The sequence below is a fragment of the Rhinopithecus roxellana genome, chromosome 5 (assembly GCF_007565055.1).
Source record: "Rhinopithecus roxellana isolate Shanxi Qingling chromosome 5, ASM756505v1, whole genome shotgun sequence".
In the NCBI taxonomy this organism is placed as follows: domain Eukaryota; kingdom Metazoa; phylum Chordata; class Mammalia; order Primates; family Cercopithecidae; genus Rhinopithecus; species Rhinopithecus roxellana.
In genome coordinates, this window is record NC_044553.1 from 68,496,399 (window position 1) to 68,509,687 (window position 13,289).

Here is a 13,289-nt window from a genome sequence, read left to right on the forward strand (position 1 = left end):
TTTTTTTCTTTTGTGGACTTTAATGTGGAAACGCATCCTGTTTTGTAGGGCGAACTGCATGTACTGTTTAAGGAGACGTTCCTTCTGCGTGCATATTTTCAGAGCTTTAATTAAGGGCTCACATGATCTTGTTTTAAAATATTTTAATGTGACACGGAGAAAATGAGATATTTTATAAAGGGGAATATGAATCCACAAATATTTTTCTTATTCTTATTTTGAGCACTCAGTGTCTAAATATCTCAGGCATTGACTTAAGCCTCTTCTGAATGGTTGAGGAAAATTGGCCAACTGAGATGGGCTCTAGGGTTTTGTATAGATGGGAGCCAGGACGTGGGACACTAATTCCCAGACCTTACTCAAAAGACAGGCTAAACAAAATGCACTGTTCAGAAGGGGTGATGGCAAATTAATAGAATAGCAGGGATGACCTAGTCTTTAGGGAAATTTTTGTTTTGTGTCAAGACTGAAATAAAATATATATTTTAAAGTCTCCCTAACATCAGCAATTTCTTTGTCTCATGTCTGTCTTGAAGTTCTATTGATATTTCCCATCATTCTCATGGAATCAACAGGAAGAAGTTTGGTACATGATAATGAATTACACAAGAAGTTTTATGAGAACTTCATTCGAAGTTATAGTAGCACATTTATCTTTTTAAGAATAGATCTCCGTTCTATATGAGATTTCTGGATCTGGAATGTAGAAGTTAGTTCTTCTGTGTGTGTTTTATTTCTTATATACTTTAATATATGCTTAAAGTGGGCTTTTAGCATAATTGACACTTTTAATTATGAAAATTTTTGAACTTTCTTAATATTAGATTTTACCTGTGATGTGGAAAGAAATGAGTCATTGATCAAAGCAGGAAAGAAACCTTTCTCAAATACAGAAAAGATTGAGCTCAGGGGTAAACACAACCAGGATTTTATTAAGAGAAACATTGAGGTATGTACTTAGAAATTCAGAAGCAAGAATTTGGGGCTAAATGAGCTGAAAAAATGGCAATAGTTTTTTCAGTTCAGTGTCTTGAAATATCTTTTCAACCATCATAAATGTATAAATGATTGAATTAGTAGATATAATAAAAGAAAACTTTTATAAACCAGTACTTCATTATTTCTATGTTCAACCCATTACATCCTATCCTATCCTATCTCTTTTTAAAACTGCTAGGTGCATCTATCATTTATTTCACTATCCAGAAATAGTCTATTTCCTGCAATTTGCAAAACATTTATTTAGATAATAGCTTTGGACAATTTTTCTCAGATTTTAAGTTGCATATTAGTAAAACTTTTTTTTTTTTTTAAGTAATAAGACTGATTTTATAGGTAGTACATTTACAACTTTGAATGGAAAATGCTCCTGGCAGCAGCTGGACTGGAGAAGCCAACTGGTTGTCTGCCTCTTCGCTGAACCTCCCGGCAGCTGGTCACTGGCCTTGATTAGCTTCTGCTTCAAGCACTCATCTTTGGTCCTACAGGCCTTGCAGCCTGACTTGGTTTGTCTTTAAGGCAGACTTACACTAAACAAGGGCACAGGGGTTGCTGGGTTAGACCAGAATGCGAATTAATTAATTTGCAACAACAGATGTAGTGAGGAGGACAGAAGCTCTGCACACCCCTTGAACAAAGTCTCTAGAAAACTGCATGGGCAAGTGTGGAGTATTGACGAGAGAGAGTTAAGTAACTTTTTACACTTCAAGCCTGATGCTTTCCCCATAATTGGCAGATCATTTCCAGGCAGACTGGATTCGTGGGACAGCCTGCCACTGCCAGGACTGGCCTCTGGGACGCTCGACTTTTGTGCTCCACGTTCATATGATCTTCTTCAGGAAACCTTCTCCATCTCGATCTGTCTCTGTCTTTGCATTGGCCCGTTGTATGTTGATTTACTGCTCAATTTTCCTAGAGCAGTAGAGTTCCCCCCTTATCCAGGTTCTTGCTGACACAGCAGGTCTACTGTAGATTTCTCTTTCCCCTTTTTAATAGTAACTGAATATTTAAATTCCTCATATGATAGTCTTGACATTTAAAAGCACTTTCATTTAGTGGATCAGTACCCTAAAGAAAGTGGCAAGAAGATTTCTTCCAAATGTCTCAGGAAGGAGGTTTTTGCATTTATATTTTTTTATCTATGATAGAGAGGTTTGAAAACTGCTCGTATTATTTTTTAATAAAATGTCTGTTGGAATGGTTAACAGGAAGGCCTGCTTTTAGGGATATCTTTGGATATTAGAGAATGGCCCTATACAAAAATTTTTGTGTAAAATAAAATTACCTAGCAAATGTAGAATGCCTAATCTCGCAACTTTTCACTTTGTGTATCTGTAGTGTAGAAGTCTCAGATTCCGTTTTTATTTTCCTGAACTATGATTTTCTTTGATTATATAATATTTCCATTAATAAATTCTGTAGTTGGCCAAGGAATCAAGACACCCAGTGGTTATGATTGAGAGAGAGAAGAAAAGGCTGGTTGAACTTTTGAAGGACTTGGATGAGAAAGATTCCGGGCTCTCCAGTTCTGAGGTACGTAAACTCTGATAGAGAACTCTACACTTCTTAATTTTGATTTTAAAAAATCATATTACTGACACAGTAGCACAAATTTACAATAATTTTTCAGATTCTGAGACATTATTCTCTGACTTAAAAAAAAATCCTGTTTTACTAACACAGAACAGATAACAAAATACCGCATGTTCTCACTTTTAAGTGGGAACTAAATGATGAGAACACATGGACTCATAGAGGGGAGTGACACGCACTGGGGCCTGTCGGAGAGTAGAGGCTGGGAGGAGGGAGAGGATCAGGAAAAATAACGAATGAGTATTAGGCTTAATACCTGGGTAAAAAATAGTCTGCACAATAAACCCCCATGACACAGCTTACCTGTGGTAACAAACCTGCACATGTACCTCTGAACTTAACATACAAGTTAATTTTTTTAATCCTGTTTTGTACAATTATTTTTATTGAAGTTTTCAAATTTATTCTTGGTCAATTCTTTATTGACTTTCAGAAGATTATTTAATGTCATGCTAAGAGTGTTTACACATTGGTTATCAAAATAACTTCTGCCTGTGATGTGATGTACTTATTACTGATGACATATGAGTGCGTTTTTCTGTCCCCTTTTCTTACTGTCCCTAAACTGGTTTTGTGGTGTTTCAGTGTAGTCTTCAGTAATCCTAAAGAATTCCATCCTGTTCCTGCCCAGTTAACTTTGGGCAGTCACTTCCCTGGGGAGTCCTGGCGTTAACAGGAGGGCCTGCTTATGGTGATAAGTCTGGGTGGGGACAGACTAAACTGAAAGAGGGGAATAGCATGTAATGGGGGTGGGGTGGGGCAAATGCAGGTATTTATAGGGCCCAGGAAGGTCACCTAAAGAGTGCTGTGGCCCACTGTTTGCACTTGTTTACATATTAAACTTGAGGAATATTATTTGCTTCCATGAAGAAATATACTCTCCTATATGTTCCTTGAAGCACTTAGCTCTTTTGTATATCTTGTATTCCCCTGCATTTAATAAGGACATGATGGATTGAATGCTGCTGGCACCCTGCCCCTATCCCCTTTCCCTGACACCTGTCTGTGCATCCATGCCCCAGCCCTGTGCTAAGGGTGCACAGCTGTCCCCTTCCCCGGAGAATTTCCCTGAGCCAAACAGCCCAGGATATCACTCCCTCCTCACCCCGGGCCCCTTACCTAAAGGTGAGATTAGCTCTGTGGGGCATTGTGTCCTCCAGAGCTTCCCCAGGGATCAGACTGAAGCTGGTCTTCAGCTGAGACCACATCCTCGCTTGGCCCTGTGCCCTTGGCCTCAGCTGTTTTCCTCACGTCCCTGGTCCCAAAGGCACTCTCCCAATGAATCACTTGAACAAGAATCCTTGTCTTCGTTTCCACATCTAGGGACACAGAGATTCAGAGCGTAGTTTTTTTGCTGGAGGTTCAAAAGCAGTGTATGTGCAGTGATCCCTGTGGCCCACAGGGGAGGGTGTGCCCATCCAGTGGGAGCTAACAATCTGTCCGCTGGTGGCTGCTGCATGGAAATCTCAGGCCAGGCCTGCCTGGATCCTCCAATTTTTCAAGGAAAGCTAGAAATTCAGATTTTTTGTGGGAAATATTAAACTTGTAACATGTTCACAACTGTTCCTATTTTACAAAGTTCAGCGTGGGCAAACAAAATATCCCTCCCTTCCACCAAAAACCAAAAACATATCTATAGAATATCACAGATAATAATCCTCTAAATAATCCTTCCTGAGATGGTGAGGTCCCTGCGGGGGCTGTGTCTAGGAGCAGGTGAAGGTGTTGCTATGCCTGGGGCTGATGAAGTAGGGGAAATGGGTGGGTGAGGGAAACTGCTAAATGCCCACATAATTCTGAGATATTTTAGCTTCGCTGATTCATGGTATAGTCATGTGCCACATAATGATGTTTTGGTCAACATTCTTATATGGCAGTGCTCCCATAAGATAATAATGGAGCTGAAAAATTCCTGTCACCTAGTGACACTGTAGCTCTGTATTTTAGAGTGTGCTCCTTGTACTTACATATAAAAGAGTGAATTATAAAACAGCTTCAGGCAAGTCCTTCAGGAGGAATTTCAGAAGCAGGCATTGTTATCATAGGAGATGACAGCTCCATGCGTGTTACTGCCCTAAAGACCTTCCAGTGGGACAAGATATAGAGTGGAAGACAGTGATATTGATGATCCTGACCCTGTGTAGGCCTAGGCTGGTATGTGCATTTGTATCTTAGTTTTTCACAAAATCTTAAAAATAAAAAAAGAAAATTTTAAAATAGGAAAAAGCTTGTAAAGAAAGAAAATATTTCTCTGCAGCTGTATACTGTGTTTGTGTTTTAAGCTAAGTGTTTTAAGAGAGTGAAAAAGTTAAACAAATTTAAAAGTTTTAAAAGTAAAAAAGTTATAGTAAACTAAAATTCATTTATTACTAAATAAAGATATTTAAAAATAAATTTAGTGTTGCGTAAGTGTACAGTGTTTATAAAGTCTACAGTAGCAGCCAGTAATGCCCTAGGCGTTCACATTCACTCACCACTCAAGCACTGACTCACCAGAGCAGCTTCCAGTCCTGCAAGCTCCACTTATGGTTAAGTGCCCTATACAGGTGTGCCATTAAAATTTTTTATACCATATTTTTATTGTACCTTTTCTATGTTTTAATATGTTTAGATTCACAAATACTTCCCATTGTGTTACAATCACCTACAACACAGTAACTACAAAACATGCCGCACAGGTTTATAGCCCGGGAGCAATAGGCTTTACGATGTGGCCCAGGTGTGTAGTACACTCTACCGTCTAGGTTTGGGAAGGACACCTGATGATTTTTGCACAATGACAGAATTGCCTAGTGATACCTGTCTTAGAACATATATCCCTGTCATTAAGCGACACATAACGGTAATGTGTCTGCTTTATTAACAAAAGCTTAGTTACCAGTAAGAATTAAGGGATCTGGGTTTCATTCTGGTTTTGTTATTGATTGTGAAGTTGGGTACTGCTACCCATGGTCTAACTGCATATCGAACTGCGGCGATAGATTTTCTTTATACATTCTAGGAATGCTTTCATAGTGACTTTTTGTTAATCATACTGCCTTTTGCACATTATTTTTGTTAGTATTTATGCCTTGTCTTTCTATTTTAAGGTCATGTCTGTCATTTTAGTTTTTGATCTTTTACAGGTATTGTGTAGCTGGGCTTTTGCTGTTGCTTTTGTGTCTTTACCTGTAATTGTTTCTTCATCCTTTATCTTTTGTTATTATCAATATGAGATATTTAATTTACTCATAATCATTATGACCACATACTTTTTGAATCTTTTCCTGACATCAAACTTTATATTTTATTTATCGTATTTGTTTTTGTTTATCTCCCTATCCTCTTGTGGTTTGGAAACTTAATATCCTATTTCTGATCTGGTACTGTTAACCTTCAAGTTTTAAAAATACATTAAAATTCATATTTTCTTTTCAACTTCAATAATTAGTTTCTGAAATTTCACATTTTAACAGGATTGGATCTTTGGTGTACTTTTATTTCCCTTGTGTTTCATTTTCTTTCCTCCAGGATATATTGAAATCATCTGGACTTTTAGTTCTGGAATAATACACATTTTAATCTTAACCTTTAAAAACAGTACGCTTCTTGTATGTTTAGGAATCTCTCTCAACAAAAGGTAGCCAAAATGTTTAGCCACACCATTAACTGTGTGTTTGGACTCAACAAATCATTTATTTGTATAAGTCATTCCTTGAATTATTTTTCTGGAACTTTTTGGAAAAATTTTGCACCAAGAAATGGTGGAGTGTGGATAATTTTTGAGTGTTTGTGTATTCAAATATTTATTTTTTCCTCATTTGAATGTTAGCTTAGCAGATAACCAAATTCTGCATGCAAAATCCTTTCTTTATTGAAGCATGTAGGATTTTCCCCTTATTTTGGAGCTCACGATTTTATCAGATTATGTTTGTGTGTGTCTTTAAAAACATTTCAGTTCCTGCTTGGTACCTTGTAGGCTCTTTCTATCTGAAGGCTTAAATCTTCCTTCAGCTCAGAAATTTATCTTCTATTATTTCTTCCTTTCCATCATCTCTTTTTTCTCCTTTTGGGATACCTGTAAATGGGGTAACAAGAAATCCAGGAGTGAGCAGCTCGTGTTTTTCTGTCCTCGGGTTCTGCGTTCCTTTGTGGATTTTGTCTTTAGATTTGCAAGACTGCCGCTACATCTGTAGGCAGTGTGTCCATCTTCCAGGCAGATGGAAGGAGGGAAGGATAAAGAGCGAAGAGACTCTCCTCTGAGGCTTGCTTTTCACTGGGGATGGAATGGTATCCCCAGGACTTCTACATGCATCTCACCGGCCAAGCTGTACACATAGCCATTTGTTCAGTATGTTGCTGCAAGTGAGAAGGAGGAGTCAGGTATATGACTTTCTCTTTTTTTGTAGTAGAGGTAGAAATGGGGATCATGTCAGTCAGTAGACAGTGTCTGCCACAGATGGCTATAGGACCTCTTAGATCTCTCTTCCAGGTCTTATAACATCTTTCTCATAATGTTAACTTTTTTTTGCCATTTTGTACATATGAGCTCATTATACAGTTTTCTAAGTTGGGTTTCAACCATGTCTATTCTGCTGCGTAGCCACGCAGTTCTCTTTTGAGATTTTTAAAGACAATTGTTTTTAGACCCAGCGTGATGATTCACTCATGTAATCTCAGCACTTTGGGAGGCCAAGGCGGGACGATCACTTGGGGCTAGGAGTTTGAGAACACCCTGGCCAATATGGGGAAACCTCATCTCTACTAAAAATATAATAATTAGCCAGGTGTGGTGGCGCACGCCTGTAAATCCCAGCTACTTAGGAGGCTGAGGCAGGAGAATCGCTTGAACCTGGGAGGTGGAAGTTGCAGTGAGCCAAGATTGTGCCACCACACTCCAGCCTGGGCAACAGAGCGAGACACCATCTCAAAAAAAAAAAAAAAAAAAAAAATATATATATATATATATATATACACACTACTAATATTTACTGAGTGTTCTTTCTGCAAGTCCTCTTTATCTGATGTGGGAGGTGAACATACAGAAATTCTAGAGTCAGATGGATGGTGGCAAATGTTAGAATAGAAATTCAGAGGAAGAAGCGGTGCAGCAGGAAAAGTTTAGGAAAACTTTGAAGAAGGAACCTATTTACTATATTCTCAAATCATACCAGACTTCTTGCTGTTCCTCAAATTCTCTGTGTTCTTTTAAATCTCTGTGTTTTCAAATGTGCCCTTTCCTTTATGAAGTGCCCCACAATCTCATCTTTGACAAGTAAATGCACAACTTAAAGAAAGTGATTAAAATGATAATTATGTTTTAATTCCCCCTGAACTCTTGTTCTCTGGTTGTTCTTTTTAGTGGCATGCATATTTTTTTTTTTTTTTTTTGAGATGGAGTTTCACTCTTGTCGCCCAGGCTGGAGTGCAATGGCACGATCTCGGCTCACTGCAAGCTCTGCCTCCCAGGTTCAAGTGATTCTCCTGCCTCAGCCTCCCAAGTAGCTGGGATTACAGGTACCTGCCACTGCACCGTACTAATTTTGTATTTTTAGTAGAGACAGGGTTTCACCATGTTGGCCAGGCTGGTCTCAAACTCCTGACCTCAGGTGATCCGCCCACCTTGGCCTCCCAAAGTGCTGGAATTATAGGCGCGAGGCACCGTGCCCAGCCGTCATGCATAATTTTATGGATGTAACCTTCTCTTGAATCTCTCTACGACAGGGGACTGGTACCTGTTGGTCCCATGGCCTGTTAGGAACTGGGCTGCACAGCAGGAGGGGATGAGCGGTATGCTAGCGAGCATTACCACCTGAGCTGAGCCCCCTGTCACATCAGCCGCAGCATTAGATTCTCACAGGAGCACGAACCCTATTGTGAACTGCACATGGGAGGGATCTAGGATGTCTGCTCTTTTTGAGAATCTAATGCCTGATGATCTGAGGTGGAACAGTTTCATCCTGAAACCATCCTTTCTAACCCCATGCCCCCCAGTCCATGGAATAATTGTCTTCCAAGAAACCTGTCCCTGGTGCCAAAAATGTTGGGGACTATTGCTCTAGGATACTTATTTAGAATTTAAAAAATATTTTCATTTATGTTGGGAACTCACACTTGCAATGAGTGGCACCCCCTAAGCTAGATGTCTCTACTACCACCCTCACCAGTGAAATGGGTTTGGATCAGATCTCAGGTCACTCACATCTAGTAGTACTGAGTTGAGGAGTCTGGTGGTGTAGACCCTTAGTTACCTGCATGAACCCTAGCTGTAAAGGATGCTGGTGAAGAGCATTTTCTGTTCTATCTTGGAAAGGTAAGATTCCTAAAAGCTAGAAGTTCCCCACACATAGCAAGGGTGTGTAGAGGTGCTAGACGGGTAGAAAAAAAGGATGCCATTTACTGCCTCTTACATACATTATTTCTGTAATGGTGTAGTGCATGAAACATTTACATTTCTGTGGAATTTAATCTGACATGCTCTTTTAACTTCAGTGTCATTTGAAAATAATCCCATTCAGACAAGAATTTAAAATCTATTAGCCACTATTCCATCATCGATTTCATAGTTTTACTTTTCTGTGATTCTTTGTTATTTATCATTTAGGCTATATGGTATTAACATCACCTTTACTTAGGAAAAATTACTAGAGTTTGTGAGTGAGTAGGTAATATATTTTAAAAATTATGTATAACTTTCTTTTTTTTTTTAAGCTGTCCATGTTTATTTTCAACGGAGAGCAATGGAATTTAAATCAGAACCTGGAATTCTGTCAGTTTATTAGAGTTGTGTAGCTTTAGCTACCTGAACCTCACTGAGGCTCAATTTCTTTATACCAACTTACAAGTGTATTTAAAAACATTTATGACTATATCATAATCCTTATATTGATATACTATAAGCTACCCACTTTCTCCCTATTTTTAGATGTTTTATTATAAATAGCATGGCAATAAATTTTTTATCAGTCATTGTTCTGGGTTGCAAGTAACAAAGATGGACTTTGGCTAAGGCAACACAAAATGAATTTATTGGGAGTCGTGAGTAGTCCATGGACTCAATGGGAAGCTTGGGGAACCAGGTTTGTACACCATGCAGATGTCCAGGCAGCCCTGAACATGACTTTAGGAACAGCCTAGTTAGGGGCTGGCTGCCCTGGCTCCACAGCCACCAGATGTTTGTTCTCCAAGAGCTGCTCATTGCTGCTACCATCACTGTCTCCATTAGTCATTTCCCTGCACCTTTGCTTCTGTCCCTCAAGGTTCAGGGTGTTTGCTTTTGATTAGCCGAATCTAGGTCATTTGTTTGTCTTCTTGATGTCAGAGAGTGGGGAGGAGTGTCTTGTTGTGATCCTTCCCTGCCAAGACTCACACACTGTTTGGTTTCACTGAAACAGAGACTGTGAATGCCAGGGTCAAGAGGATAAAATTATAAAAGTCTTGGTGCATAAAGTTTTTACCTGTAATGCCTCTGATTGTCACCTAGGGCTTAATTCCTGGTGTTAGCATCTTGAAATCAAAATGTATGAAATAAGTTTCTTTGCCCTCTACTTACCACGTTACTCCAAATATTCTTCATGATTCTTCTGTGTTCTTTTTGCACTAATGCTTCCGTTTACGACCTTATCCATTCTCACAGCCCTCAGGGTTTGAACCACTGTAGATATGTGGGTAAGTCAAGTGTATTTATTTCAATCCCAAGTCTCTATCTTGAATTTCACATAAATGTATTTAACTGCCTAACATAATCTGTGGATATCCTAGGGGGATGTCTGCCAGTTTCAAAAGGTCCCAAACAATTCATTAGCTTTCTCTTCAAACCTACTGCATCTATATAATCCCTAATTTGGATAAAGTGACCACCATCACACCATCACCTACTTCACAAAATCAGGAACTTGTTCTTTTTTTTTTTTTTGGTAAGACCATAACAAAGTTTATTATTTTTTAAGTGGTTTATTTTAAGCAAATAAAATACTTTTATTTTAGCTTCAGGGGTACACGTGCAGGTTTGTTCTGCAGATAAATTGGATGTCACAGGACTCTGGTGTACAGATTATTTTATCATCCTGGTAATAAGAATAGTACCCAATAGGTAGTTTTTTGATCCACTCCCTCCTACCACCCTCTGCCCTCAAGTAGGCCTCAGTATCTGTTGTTCCCTTCTTTGTGTCCATGTGTACTCAATGTTCGGCTCCCACTTATAAGTGAGAACGTGCAGTATTTGAGTTTTCATTCCTGTGTTATTTTGTTTAGGATTATGGCCTTCAGTTGCATCTGTGTTGCTGCAAAGGACGTTATCTCATTTTTTTTATGGCTGCATAGTATTCCATGGTGTGTGTGTCCCAAATTTTCTTTATCCAGTCTATTGAAAGGCATTTAGGTTGATTTTTGTGAATAGTGCTGCGATGAACATATGCATGCATGTGCCTCCCCCCACCCCCACCCCTTGGGACACAGTCTTACTCTGTCACCCAGGTTGGAGTGCAGTGATGTTGTCATGGCTCACTGCAGCTTCGACCTCCCAGGCTCAAGTGATCCTCCCACCTCAGCCTTCTGAGTATCTGGGACTACAGGTGCATATCACCACATCTGGCTAATTTTTAAACTTTTTTTGTAAAGACGAGGTTTTGTCATGTTGCTCAGGCTGGTATTGAACTCCTGGGCTCAAGCCATACACCTGCCTTGGCCTCCCAAAGTGCTGGAATTATAGGCATGAGCCACTGCACCCGGCCTGCATGCATATGTCTTTATGGTAGAATGATTTATATTCCTTTGGGTATATACCTATTAATGAGATTGCTGAGTTGAATGGTACTTGTGTTTTAAGTTCTTTGAGAACTTGCCACACTGCTTTCCACAATAGCTGAACTAATTTGCATTCCTACCAGCAGCGTATAGGTGTTGTTCTCTGCAGCTTTGACAGTATCTGTCATTTTTTTGACTTTTTAGTAATGGTCTTTCTGACTGGTGTGAGATGGTATCTCATTGTGGTTTGATTTGCATTTTTCAAATGATTAGTGATGTTGAGCGTTTTTTTCATATGCTTGTTGGCTATGTATGTGTCTTCTTTAGAAAATTGTCTATTTGTGTCTTTTGCTTACTTTTTAATGGGGTTATTTGTTCTTTGCTTATTAATTTGCTTAAGTTCCTTATAGATTCTGGATATTAGACCTTTGTTGAATGCATAGTTTGCAAATATTTTCTTCCATTCTGTAATTGTGTTTACTCTATTGATAGTTTCTTTTGCTGTGCAGAAGCTCTTTAATGAGGTCCTATTTGTCAACTTTTGTTTTTGTTGCAATTGCTTTTGGCATCTTCATTATGAAATCCTTGACAGGGATTATGTCCACAATGGTATTTCCTAGGTTATCTTCCAAGGGTTTTATAGATTTAGGTTTTACTTAATTTTTGTAAGGTGTACAATTTTTTGTAAGGTGTAAGGAAGAATTCTGGTTTCAATATTCTGCATATGGCTAGCCAGTTATGCCAGCAGCATTTATTGAACAGGGAGTCCTTTTCCCCATTGTTTGTTTTTGTCAACTTTGTTGAAGATCAGATGGTTGTATGTGTGTGGCTTTATTTCTGGGCTTTCTCTTCTGTTCCATTGGTTTATGTGTCTGTTTTTGTACTAGTACTATGCTGTCTTGGTGACTGTAGCCTTGTAATATAGTTTGAAGTCAGGTAACGTGATGCATCCTTTGTTCTTTTTGCCTAGGATTGGCTTGGCTATCCAGGCTCTTTTTTGGTTTCATATGAATTTTAAAATAGCTTTTTCTAATTTTGTTAAAAAGATCATTGGTAGTTTTTAGAATAGCATTGAATCTGTAAATTGCTTTGGGCAGTATGGCCATTTTAGCAATACTGATTCTTCCTATCCATGAGCATGGAATATTTTTCCACTTGTTTGTGTCATCTCTGGTTTCTTTGAGCAGTGCTTTTTAATTCTCATTGTAGAGGTCTTTCACCTCCCTGGTTAGCTGTATTCCTAGGTATTTTGTTCTTTTTATGGCTCTTGTGAATGGAATTGCGTTCTTGATTTGGCTCTCAGCTTGGATGTTGTTGGTGTATAGAAATGTTGTTGGTTTTTGTACATTGATTTTGTATCCTGAAACCTTGCTGAAGTTGTTTGTCAAATATAGGAGCTTTTGGTCAGAGACTGTAGGTTTTTAGGTATAGAATCATGTCATCTGCTAACAGAGATAGTTGAACTTCTTCTCTTTCTATTTGAATGCCTTTTATTTTTTTCTCTTTCTTGATTACTCTGATTAGGACTTCCAGTATTATGTTGAATAGGAGTGGTGACGGTGGGCATCCGTGTCTTGAGGAACTTGTTCTTTATCCTTGATCTTTATGTCTCCCTGTACTCTTCCACAAAATTACCTCCAGGTTCTATAAATTCTGCTTCCTATATATCTCTGGATTCTGTTCTGTATTCCCAGAAAACATTCCTTAGTTCAGTCATTCAGCACTTTTGTTCTAGATTATAACTATTGCTTCTTAACTGGGCTTTCTGCCTCCACTCTTGCTCTCAGTAGTTCCAGTTTTAAAATACAGACCTGATCATGGTGTTTCCTTGATTAAGGTCCTGTTTTCTCCAGTCCTTTCCTGCCCACAGAGGTTAGTTGATCCTCTCTGGTTCCCATGGTGCCCAGGGCTTACCGGCACTCTTCACACCTTGTTAAAATTGTTGCTGCCAAGAAATTGAGAACTCCTTGAGG

At 38.9% G+C, this 13,289-nt stretch overlaps 1 protein-coding gene across 1 annotated transcript in view; it reads left to right on the top strand.

The window, feature by feature from the left end:
• FSIP1 (fibrous sheath interacting protein 1) overlaps positions 1-13,289 on the top strand; it is a 192,691-nt gene that overhangs the window by 43,681 nt on the left and 135,721 nt on the right. Inside the window, exons 7-8 of the mRNA XM_030931580.1 lie at positions 825-949; positions 2,422-2,532. Of these exons, the coding sequence (XP_030787440.1) occupies positions 825-949; positions 2,422-2,532 (236 nt within the window). The remainder of the gene's footprint in view (positions 1-824; positions 950-2,421; positions 2,533-13,289) is intronic.